The 12,197-nt window shown below is 46.3% G+C and overlaps 1 protein-coding gene across 2 annotated transcripts; it reads right to left on the bottom strand.

The window, feature by feature from the left end:
* Positions 1–1,316: 1,316 nt before the first annotated feature.
* On the bottom strand, positions 1,317–12,052 carry LOC138780357 (desumoylating isopeptidase 1). Of its 2 annotated transcripts, none has more exons than XM_069956695.1 (6): positions 11,747–12,052; positions 11,490–11,511; positions 8,844–8,913; positions 6,887–6,996; positions 3,793–3,915; positions 1,317–1,479 (listed from the first exon to the last, which is right to left on the bottom strand). In XM_069956695.1, exons 1-6 carry the CDS (start codon positions 11,835–11,837, stop codon positions 1,386–1,388), a joined length of 510 nt encoding a protein of 169 aa, XP_069812796.1. In that variant the 5' UTR covers positions 11,838–12,052; the 3' UTR covers positions 1,317–1,385. The 2 variants fall into 2 exon arrangements, with proteins under 2 accessions (XP_069812796.1, XP_069812797.1); XM_069956696.1 differs by lacking the exon at positions 11,747–12,052 and adding an exon at positions 11,620–11,663.
* Positions 12,053–12,197: the final 145 nt, after the last annotated feature.

The following is a 12,197-nucleotide window of genomic DNA, read 5'->3' as shown; positions in this document are numbered from 1 at the left end:
ACACACATAAATATACCCATCTTATATATAAAGTGTAAGGACTATGGGGGACTCCCAACTCCCCACCAACAGAGGTGGTGTCAGTTACGATAAGGGTTGGGGCATAATGAATAGAGATGAGCGAACCGGGTTCCGAACTTTCGGCATTTGATTAGCTGGGGCTGCTGAACTTGGATAAAGCTCTAAGGTTCAATAAACGTATGTGGCCCAGCAGCACTAGTCAATCCCTTTCGATAGGCACAATGGAGATGCACGCTGGAGCCCACTATCCCTGGTGGGTGCGTAGACTTGAAGAAGGAGAATCCAACAGCATCCAATGTAATCAAGAAATCTTCAGACTTTTATTGGCTCACAAGTCTGAAGATTTCTTGATTACATTGGATGTTGTTGGATTCTCCTTCTTCAAAGCTCTAAGGTTGTCTGGAAAACATTGATACAGCCAATGACTATATCCATGTTTTCCACATAGCCTTAGGGCTTTATCCAACTTCAGCAGCCCTCGCTAATCAAATGCCGAAAGTTCGAGTTCGGATCGACTCGAGCATGCTCCAGGTTCGCTTATCTCTAATAATGAATTCTTATTGCCTGACTATTGTGTTCCAGGAGCGATAGGTGGCCACTAGACTTGTCTGGCTGCAGCTTACCTCCCCATAGGGAACACATGAACATTCCGCTGTGGGGAGGATGGGAGAAATAACAATTGTTCATCTGACAGTCATTGAAAATGAATAGACCCCTTTACTCAAGCCAGACTATCAACCTTGTGTACAATAAATAAAATTACTCAGCTGATACACCTTCAATAGCCCCCAGCAGAACAGCCATCCAGCCAACATCTATTCTGCCATCTGCACGCTTACTATGGGTGAGTGTGCAAGTGGAAGGGTGGGGGGGTTGCCCCTGCCTGACATTTCTGGCTTTAGCTTATTTACCTTCAGACAAATATCAGTTACTGAAACTCAACATGCCGACCTTTGTTACCCCTGACGTTACCTGTCAGGAGGGAGTTGGCACAGTCGCATGCACATAAGATAGTTGGCAGGTTACCCCAATATCAATGGCTGCAGCCAACCTAGCTCTCATGGCTATAGACACCTACTGTCTAGAAGGTTTGATAAGTAAGAGGCTGAAGGAGGGACATGTAAGAAGCAGGGACTCTGAAGTAGGTGCGTCCCCAGTTTCTGCACCCAAACCTAAAGACTGTTTGGACAGAACGTCTTGTTACTGATGCAACTTAAAGCAACGACGAACATTCAGAATATCTCCTAATGTCCTACTGCAAGAGCGGAATGTAATGAAACAAGGAACCATCGGGGTCAGAAAGAGATCATAAAAGTATATTAAGTTAAAAAGCCGGGCGCTGCCCACACTGGAGAGCAGCCTGGTTAGCTTGGTCCATTTTGCCTGTTAAAACTGTTTCCCCCGGGTGGTTGGATCTGAACAGAATCCAGAAGAGGACGGAGAGCTTGTCCGAAAGGTCTGCAAAAAAAAAAAAAAAATTATAGATTTATATATATCTCCATAAATCTTGCGAGAGGGTTTAAGGGAAGGACTAAAAATCTGTCAGGGGCGATACTAAAGGGATATTGCACTCAAACTTAACTTTTGATATGTTGCTGCCCATGGTGACTAACAATTCCTTCCATGCTTGTTATTATCTATTCAGTCTCCTTCCCCCAGTTCTGAGCTGCTGCTCTTTGCAGAAGACACAAAAATCTGTGTGTGAGCTTTTCTCTCCGTCTCTCCTCCTCCCCCCTCCCTTCTAAGACAGCTGATGTAAACAAATCCCTGGCAGGCTTTATCTGCAACTTTGTAGCTTTTTTTGTAATGCTGGGAGGAATATTCTGAGGTCAAGTTGCTAATGAACTCACTGTTATTATCCCTCCCAACATTAAAAAGTTGCAGAGAGGGACTTGTTTATATCAGCTGTCTCAGAAGGGAGGGGGGAGGAGGGGGAGACGGAGAGAAAAGCTCACACACGGTTTTTTGTCTCTTTATCATAAAGCAGCAGCTCAGAACTGGGGGAAGGAGACTTAATAGATATGTATGGAATGAATTGTTAGTCTCACCATGGCGGGCAGCATATGAAAAGTTATGCTTGAGTAAAATACCCCTTTAACCCTGTTTGAAGGGAAAGCAGAAAAAAAAAGCTAAAACATACCGTAACTTAATTCTTGCATCAAAAACTTCCAACCAGCCATATACGCCAAATTGGCACTTCTCTAAATAACAACCAAAAATGCTCATAAAATATGAAATGTCAAAAAGAGGCCAGGTGTATGTAAGGAGCTGGAGGTATCACTGGCTATAATAATATCCCTAATTCCTTTGCACAGTTATCAGCCCATATCATATGCTATCTACCTATACCACAAGATGGACAGAACAGTACAATGAAAGTCAGTGCTGGTAAACCGGTGATAAGGCTCCTCATCTGCTGTATGTGTTCTCACGGATTATGTACTTACAGACGCCAATAAACCAATATTGTTTAATATTGGGTTATTGGCGTCTATAAGTACATTATCTGTGAGAACACATATAGCAGATGAGGAGCCTTATCACAGGTTTACCAGCACTGACTGTAAATGATAAATTTGTCTTTAAGAATTTTTAGTGATTTTTTTTCCCATAATTTCTATTTTACTATCTGTATTATAAAATTATCCTGAAATCTTGTAGCTTCCATTCTCAACATTAAGCCCAAAACTAAGTGGAGATGTCCTGTTCTGTCGGTGATGATAGGGAGGAGGCTGCTGGAAAGGGATCAGTACAGAATTAAAGCTCACAGCTCAGCCTCCCCCTCCCCTGTAGAATGACCTTATTAAAGGTTACAGCGTATGCTCAGTAATGTCTCCCATTTATGTCAATGGGACAAATGCTGTGCATTGTTGTCTATGTCCATGAGGCTTCCTGTACAGCATATCTATAAATGTTGTTAAAAACAGCTCAGACAAGATGGCAGCCCCCATAATTGTATTTAAAAAATATAACTGAATATACAGTATGTATAGCATCATCTGAGTGTGGGTAACACATTTTTGTTGCAATTTTATCATGAACTGTCAAAGAAACTGTTCTAGGAAAAAATATTGCTTCTATGGAAAATTGTGTTTTTTTTTACTCTACATTTTCTCCTGTTTAAGTAAATGAAGTGAAAAAAAAAATCATCTGTGAATAAGAGATAAGGCATGCTACAGTCTGAAGAGGACAAAGGCTGCATGCTCTAAACATCTAAAATTACATCCCCATTCTCAGGATCAATGGGGGTTCTTGCAGTTAGACCCCAAAGGGATCAGCTTGAAAACCGAAATCCTATGGACAGAAGATAACAGGCTAAGAAAGTAAGTGTCAGAAAGTTACACAGATTTGAAATTACTTCTATTTTAAAACCTCTTGTCTTACAGTACTTATGAGCTGCTGTATGCCCTGCAGTCTGACACAGTGTTGTCTGCTGCCACCTCTGTCCATATCAGGAACTGTCCAGAGCAGAAAAAAATCCGCACAGAAAACCACTCCTGCTCTGGACAGTCCCTGACATGGTCTGAGGTGGCAGCAGAGAGAACTGTGTCAGACTGGAAAGAATACACCCCTTCCTGCAGGGCATACAGCAGCTGGGAAGGTCTGGAAGACTTGAGATTTTTTCAAATGAAGTAATTTCAAATCTGTATAGCTTTCTGACACCAGATGAGGTCTCCTGAGTCCCCATTATACAGTGGGGTGGCTCTATACCGGGGCATGTCCACATCAAGTTATATTATAAAATAAAGAGAAAGAACATAAGACACTTACGTAGACAGGACCTCAGACGGCAGCTCTGTAATGTATGAGGGAATCTTCCTCCCTGTCAGAAATTGAGCGACTTCATTGCTAAACGTGTTGCAGTTGTGATCAAATAAATGGTAGGACTCACCGCTGTAGTGAAGAGAGGATATAAGAGTAAATGTGAGAATCATCACTGTTTGGGGGAAAAGCTAACAGGGGTTCTACAATTAAAACTTACTTGTCCCCCATCCACAGCATAGGCGACAAGTATGAGATTGCGGCGGGTCCGACCTCCGTGCCCCTCGGTGATCACCAGACCGGCCCCAGGTCGGCCGCCGGAGAGCAGAGTACAACTCTTGGCTCTTTCCAGTGGCTGCATAAACAATGCATACAGCCGCAGGTCACGTGTGGATCTGCAGCTAATTGAAAACAAAGGAGCCAAGGCCGTTCTGGTGATCACCGAGGGGCACGGAGGTCGGACCCGCCGCAATCTCTTACTTGTTCCCTATGCTGTGGATAGGGGACAAGTAAGTTTTAATTGGAGAACCCCTTTAACAAAATGTATACCAGGGTAAATGCATAATTGCTGAAATGGAAGTGGTGCTCATTCCACTTAGTAGTTCTGATTATTAAAGGGGTTCTCCACTTTGAATAATCCAATTTGTTAGGAGGCTCCTATCACAATAAGATGTTTAAGAACGTTCTTCTGCCGGGACCTCCAGCCATCAGAAATAATCTGTGAGCCGGCAGTAAGTGTTCTATAACCCTGCAGCTCCCCCACAGGTGATGTGAAGTATTACACCAAGTCCAATCAATGAGAGGTCTGTGTAAGTAGGACAGGACATAAGGATCCTGTAAAATGCCCCCGCCCCCCATCTATTTACTATACAACATGGTAAATAAAAATGTTCTCAGGTTGCAGAAGGGCCGAACTATCGGGGCTCAGCAACGTTTTCCGAACCCAAACATTCATCATTTGACTTCCAGTGTCTGTAGAAGCTGGAGTTTGCCCTAGGGCAGAGATGGGGAACCTTCGGCCCTCCAGCTGAACAAGAAAACTACAATCCCCATCATGCCTGGACAGCCAAAGCTAAGAGGCCACTAGGGGGCTGAACTGTATACTAATATACAATTCAAATATTTAATTTGATTTATTTGTATAGCGCCAACAGATTCAGGGGTCACATTTTTCATATTACAGGATTAAATAATTAAATAGAAATACAAGAGAAGTGAGGGACCTTTTCTCAAGAGCTTACAGACTAGGAGGACTGGGGGGGGGGGGGGTGGCGCAAGAGCTTACACTCTAGGAGGACTGTGGGGACACAGGAGCTTACAGACTAGGAGGACTGTGGGGACACAGGAGTTTACAGACTAGGAGGACTGGGGGGGACACAAGAGCTTACACTCTAGGAGGACTGGGGGGGGACACAAGAGCTTACACTCTAGGAGGACTGGGGGGGGGACACAGGAGCTTACAGACTAGGAGGACTGAGGGGGACAAGAGCTTACACACTAGGAGGACTGTGGGGACACAAGAGCTTACACACTAGGAGGACTGTGGGGACACAAGAGCTTACACTCTAGGAGGACTGGGGGGGACACAGGAGCTTACAGACTAGGAGGACTGGGGGAAAAACAAGAGTTTACAGACTAAGAGGACTGGGGGGTGGCGCAAGAGCTTATACTCTAGGAGGACTGGGGGGACACAAGAGCTTACAGACAAGGAGGACTGTGGGGAAACAAGAGCTTACAGACTAGGAGGACTGGGGGGACACAGGAGCTTACAGACTAGGAGGACTGGGGGGACGCAAGAGCGTACAGACTAGGAGGACTGGGGGGACGCAAGAGCGTACAGACTAGGAAGACTGGGGGGGACACAAGAGCTTACAGACTAGGAGGACTGGGGAAAAACAAGAGCTTACACTCTAGGAGGACTGGGGGACACAGGAGCTTACAGACTAGGAGCAGGACTGGGGGGACACAAGAGCTTACAGACTAGGAGGAGGACTGGGGGGACACAAGAGCTTACAGACTAGGAGGACTGGGGGGTGGCGCAAGAGCTTACACTCTAGGAGGACTGGGGGGGGGCACAAGAACATACAGACTAGGAGGAGGACTGGGGGTGACACAAGAGGTAACAGACTAGGAGGAGGACTGGGGGGCACAAGAGCTTACACACTAGGAGGACTGGGGGGGACACAAAAGCTCTCAGACTAGGAGGACTGGGGGGACACAGGAGCTTACACACTAGGAGGAGTAGGGGGGGACACAAGAGCTTACACACTAGGAGGACGGGGGGGGGGGGGGCGGACAAGAGTTACACACTAGGAAGACTGGGGGGGGGGCAAGAGCTTACACACTAGGAGGACTGGGGGGGGGGAACAGACGGACAAGAGCTTACACACTAGGAGGCCCATCCATGTCACTGCTATTTCCCTCTGACCACTGAATTAACCCCTTTCCTTCACCGATAGCTGCTCCAGGCAGACGGCGCTAGTACGAGCCACCTGGGGAGTTGTGTGTGGAGGGAGAGTTAACTGATTAACCCTTTCTTTATTGACACACAGTGTTCTGTACTGATACACCTGCCTTATTTCTGGGTTTTGGACGAATTGCCTTTTTATGGGAACATTTATTTTGATGTACAACTGATTTGGATTACAAGCATTTTCCCGGAACAAATTATGCCCATAATCCAAGATTTCACTATACATAGAATAAAAAAAGTGCTTAATTTGAGTCATCCGCATACCACAATCCAGTGTATATGTAGGTGGGGAAGAAATATATTAAAGACTTTAGTCTATGACTACAACTTGAATATTACTGACTATACAGCCTGTATACTTGGAGATTACAATGTGCGGTTCCCACCAAAAGCCTGCACACAATGAGGGGGGCCTAAACCTGCAATATGAGAGAAATTCAGAGCACCCAGAGGGGATGCCGGAGAGAACACACAGCCAACACAAAGGCTTTCCAGATTATACCAGGGTAACAAAACATCTCTTATCAATGAAGCACTAGTAACAGGGGCCACAATGCATGAGCTGCTGTACAGTTATATACCTGGAGGAGAGGAGTATACAGCGTATACAATGATATCTACAATGCCCACCTGAAACCAGATTCACCCAGAGATGACAGGTACTCCAGGAAGATCTCCTCCGTCACTTCAGTGGTGCCCAGGTCTATTACGTTGTCTGGTTCACCCAGCATGGTGCCCCCCTAAGGGAAATAAATAGAAAATGTGCATGTCATTGAAGCAGCAGAAAGGATTCTATAGTTATATAAGATCATACATCTCTGATCCAGTCTGCTCCTGTCATAGGAAAGAAGCCATCTCCTATTATAAGAAGATGCCTTATGGGACTGGTACCATGTTCTAGAGCAGGAAAAGCTGAACAGATTGATATATAGTTTAGTTGAAAATGTTTCAGGATAACTTGCAATTTATTGGCAATAGAAAATATAGTGAAGGCGGCACTCACCAGTATCGGTCAAAGATGCTTTATTGGGACAGTAAAGGCATCAGCAAAAGGTGCTTTTCACAAAAATTAAAGAGCGACAGCCGTTTCACGTGTAAAACGCTTCTTCTCGGCTCACTTGTAATTTATTTATGTAAATATTTGCTCTTTCTGGGTGAAGGAGTCAAGTGGGCGGTCCTACTCACTGACTGGCAGCTCTTTACATGCACACTTATACACACATAGCTTTTGATCATTTTAACTACAAAGCCCCAGGCTCCTATTGAGCTTCCCTTATATCCATTGGATTTTCTGGCTAGTTCTTGACGGCCATTTTTGCCTCATCGCCTTTTTCCTTAGTTTTCCTTTCTTCCTCCACATCTTCAAAGAGCCAAAGTGCTTTGTTTGTCCACCTACAGGCCTGGTTGGGGCGACATTTTTGAGCCACGGTATTTAGTTTTTACTATCATCATTATTTGTTAATTTTGTTACATTTTTCTTTTTATTATTTTTTTTTTCACTTTTAGATAGATAATGTGACAAAATCCACAATCCTGGTACTTTTTTCCTCTTTTCGTTTTTGCCGTTCACTGTACAGGAATAGTACTGTTAGACTTTTTTTTTAGGTCCCCCTAGGGGACAATTGCATGCAATAATTACAGTGCACACACTGGTCAATGCTATGCCACTGCATAGCATTGATCAGTGTTATCTGTGATCTTCTCTGAGGCAGACTCTATGAAAAGATCGCCAAGCTGATTGCAGGAAGGTAACAATGAGACCATTGTCAGACAGGGAAAACGATTGGGACCCCCGTTGTCAGCGACTGTGGGGATCCCGATCGGACAGTGACGGGAGAGGAACCCCAGTCACTGGCACCTAAATGTGGCAATCATTTAAGAGGTTAATGGGAGATGGCAATGTGTCATTAACTGTGGGGATGCGGCTGCTAATAGCAACCAGTGCTCACTCCCTATGAAGCTTCATAGAGCCCCTGCACATTATAACATTCCAAGACATCATTATGCGGTAGAACTCACATTCATGACGTCTCGTTACAGCATTTTGAATCACGGGGTTAAAGGCGAACTCTGGAGATTTCTTTTTCTTTCAGCAGATGTGAGAAAGTTATACATATTTGTAATTTGATTCTATTTAAAAATTTCAAGTCCTTCAGTTCCCCCTCTCATGTCTCCAGATTGTGTGTGGTTTCAAACTCAGTTCCATTGAAGTAAATGGAGCTTAACTGCAAACCACACCTGAACTGGAGACAACAGAGGGTTAAAAGTAGCCATGTTTTTGTAGCGCTGGATAACCCCTTGAATGAGATAAGAATACCCCTTAAATAAAGGTAAGGGTGGTTCCCTCTAAACATGATCCCCCTATGGATTGAATAGATTATAAAATGTGTGATTGCTGGGGGGCCAGATACTAGCATCCCAATGATCACTATCAGTTCTTTAGCAGTGAATGGAACTGCGGACATACAAATGCGCCGCCGGCCAATCAGCTATCACATATCGATCAGTGTAAATGAGACCTTAACCGTGGCACAACTGCTACGGTTTGGTACTGAAAAGGAAAACAAACAAACAAAAGAGTTCTTACCGGCACACAGCTAGTGATGCCTCCTCCGCCATAGAAGAATTCTTCTTTGAATACAATGACAGAGGTGTGCCTGGGAAATACAGCAGACTAGTAACGCAAGTGATGAGTGACTTTTCTGTTGTCTCTAATGTTAAACTAATCAGCTAGTATTATAAGGGCAGTCTCATAGTAACGTCAAAAGTAGTGATTGGTCAGGGTCTTGGCAGAGACCCCCCCAGATATTGGGAGAACGAGCTGGTAGAAGAGTGCGGTGGTCTTCTAGGCAGCCCTATTGTAAGTCTATGAGGCCGCCTGGAAGGAGATGATCGACAGCAAGGAAGTCTTCTGATGGGTGGGGGTCTCAGCAGTAAGAATCCCACCGATCAAAAGATTTTTTTAGATGACAGGTACTCTGTGTCCCCAGGAATAAAAATAATTTTTGACATGTCCCAGTTTTGATGAATTGGGGTCCGATCAGCTGGGTAAGATGATCTCCATTATACATAGATTGTCTTGAGGAGTCAGACGGAGATCGGTCTGAACACTTAGGGCCACATGTATCATCCGGCGAACGGATGATTTTCGGCGGAAAGTGCCGATTTGCGTATTTTTTTTATACGCAAATGGCCGATTTGCGAATAAAATATTCGCAAATCGGCACTTTCCGTCGAGTACGCCAGGGGGCGGAAAGGGGGCGGAAAGTGGGCGGAACGGAGGGCGCGGACTCAGAGTCCGCGCGATTTATCATCCGTTCCGCCAAAATGTACGCCGAAAACCTACTCCAGTCCTCAGCTGGCGTAGGTTTTCGGCGGTGCGCAACGGCGCACACGGGATTTATGTAGAGGCAGTCCGCCTCTACATAAATCTCCGTAGCGCCGGAGTTGCGGGGGCATTTTTACGTCCGGCGTAAAAAACGCCGGACTTAATAAATGCCTCCCTTAGACCCCAGTGATCAAAGCTGCTGACATGTCAAAAGTTTTTTCTCATGACAGGGACATAAATTGCCTTTTAAACTTCCTGGATGTCACCAGATAGCAAAGTCATGATTTGCCTAGTCATCCTACATGGAGAAATACTGCCCCCTTCTGGGCACTGTAGAATATACATGGTGACAATTCTGCTTGGGCCATCACATTGGTTTTTATAGGTTAGTCCTAAGGCAGGGATAAGGAACCTTGGCTCTTCAGCTGTTGCAAAACTACAATTCCTATCATGTTAAAGCTAAAGCTTTAACTGTCTAGGCATGATGGGGCTTGTAGTTTTGCAACGGCTGGTGAGCCAAGGTTCCCTACCCCTGCCCTAATGGATGATCGACATGAACAATAAATTAAAAAAAAACACCTTCACTTTTCTATCTAAACTCAGTAATCAAAGACTTTAGGGATCACACACTAGAATGGGATTCAATACACTAGAATAAGATTATTTGTAGCCTTGGGGGGGGGGTCATGATTCACTTTCTTGGCATGCCCCCCAATTTCCAAGATATACTGTCACTAAATAGTCAAAAGGGGCAGGAACTTTATAGCAAAAAGGGTGGGATGAGAAGGGATGTGATAAGGAGGCTAAGGGGGTACAAAGATGAGGAGGCTGAGGGGTGCGATGAGGAGGCTGAGGGGGTTTGATGATAAGGCGGCTGACGGGGTGTGATGATAAGGCGGCTGAGGGGGTGTGATGGTAAGGCGGCTGAGGGGGTGCGATGGTAAGGCGGCTGAGGGGGTGCGATGGTAAGGCGGATGAGGGGGTGCGATGGTAAGGCGGATGAGGGGGTGCGATGGTAAGGCGGATGAGGGGGTGCGATGGTAAGGCGGATAAGGGGGTGCGATGATAAGGAGGCTGAGGGGGTGCGATGATAAGGAGGCAGAGGGTTGCAATGAGGAGGCTGAGGGGGTGTGATCATAAGGAGGCAGAGGGGTGCGATAAGGCGGCTGAGGGGGTGCGATGGTAAGGCGGATGAGGGGGTGCTATGGTAAGGCGGATGAGGGGGTGCGATGGTAAGGCAGATGAGGGGGTGCGATGGTAAGGCAGATGAGGGGGTGCGATGGTAAGGCAGATGAGGGGGTGCGATGGTAAGGCAGATGAGGGGGTGCGATGGTAAGGCGGATGAGGGGGTGCGATGGTAAGGCGGATGAGGGGGTGCAATGGTAAGGCGGCTGAGGGGGTGCGATGATAAGGAGGCAGAGGGTTGCAATGAGGAGGCTGAGGGGGTGTGATCATAAGGAGGCAGAGGGGTGCGATAAGGCGGCTGAGGGGGTGTGATGATAAGGAGGCTTAGGGGATGTGATGATAAGGAGGCTTAGGGTTGCAATGAGGAGGCTGAGGGGTTCGAATCATGTTTTGGAGGTGCCCCATAGCCCCACATACACAACAGTTCTTGCAATAAGGCTCGCTATGACTGGTTTTCTGCCATCTTGCCCATGCACGGACACTTTTATTAGACAAACAGAAGCCTCAGTCATGCATCCCATAGAGAAATTTACATCTACAACTCCCATCATGCCCTGAAGGATGAAGCCTGTCAATGAAATATGGGAGTTGCAACTGTTCCCACTCAATGCATGATGGGAGTTGTAGTTTTGCACCAGCTGGGGGCCTCTAAATGTCAGGGCATGATGATGAGTAACATACAGTAACAAGTATAGAGAAAGAGAGAAGGTGGCCACTTACCAGATGCCTTCCAGCTGCTTACCTAGAAGAAGGAAGGAAATAAATAATAGGAATATAATAAGTGAGGCTATAACACAGGGATCCCATCACATCTGGCTTTTCTGTATAGATTTCTAGGATTTTCCCTCACCTGCCATTCACCCTCTATGCCTGTAGGTGGCAGTATAGAGCAGCAGCAGTCAATGCAATCAGCTTATTACCAGGTTACAGTAAAGTGACAGCTATACAGATCCATACAGAGAGGTGACACAACATACCCAGCATGACAGGGCTCAGGCGGCGGGCCAGGCCCCGGGAGAGGTCGTACACGTACAGCTGCACCGGCTGCGGGCCCTCAGCTTGCTCCATGCTGACACTACAATCCGTACAGTTCACCACGGCCCGGGGATCCCGTCTGACAGCCCGGCAACACAAGGCGGGGCTTACCCTGGTCAGACACGCCCACTGCGGTGAGGCCAGCCAATCACAGAGACCGGCAAGAAAGCCACAACACGGAGGCTAGAGGAAACAAACCGCTGTAGGGATGCGCCACGCCCACTTGCACTGTCATGACCAATAGGAAACGCGATCTGTTAGGAAGTAAACGTGCTGATACATCATGCCACGCCCACTAACTGGCGGCGCGGGGTGATGACGTAAGCGGCTCAGAGTCACTAAATTGATACAGGAAGGAAAGAACGCGAGGTAGTGTGATTGGGGGAAGTGGAG

Source organism: Dendropsophus ebraccatus, unplaced genomic scaffold (genome assembly GCF_027789765.1).
Source record: "Dendropsophus ebraccatus isolate aDenEbr1 unplaced genomic scaffold, aDenEbr1.pat pat_scaffold_819_ctg1, whole genome shotgun sequence".
NCBI lineage: Eukaryota > Metazoa > Chordata > Amphibia > Anura > Hylidae > Dendropsophus > Dendropsophus ebraccatus.
The sequence above is the reverse complement of the archived record's forward strand: the minus strand, read 5'-3'. Positions and strand labels throughout refer to the sequence as shown.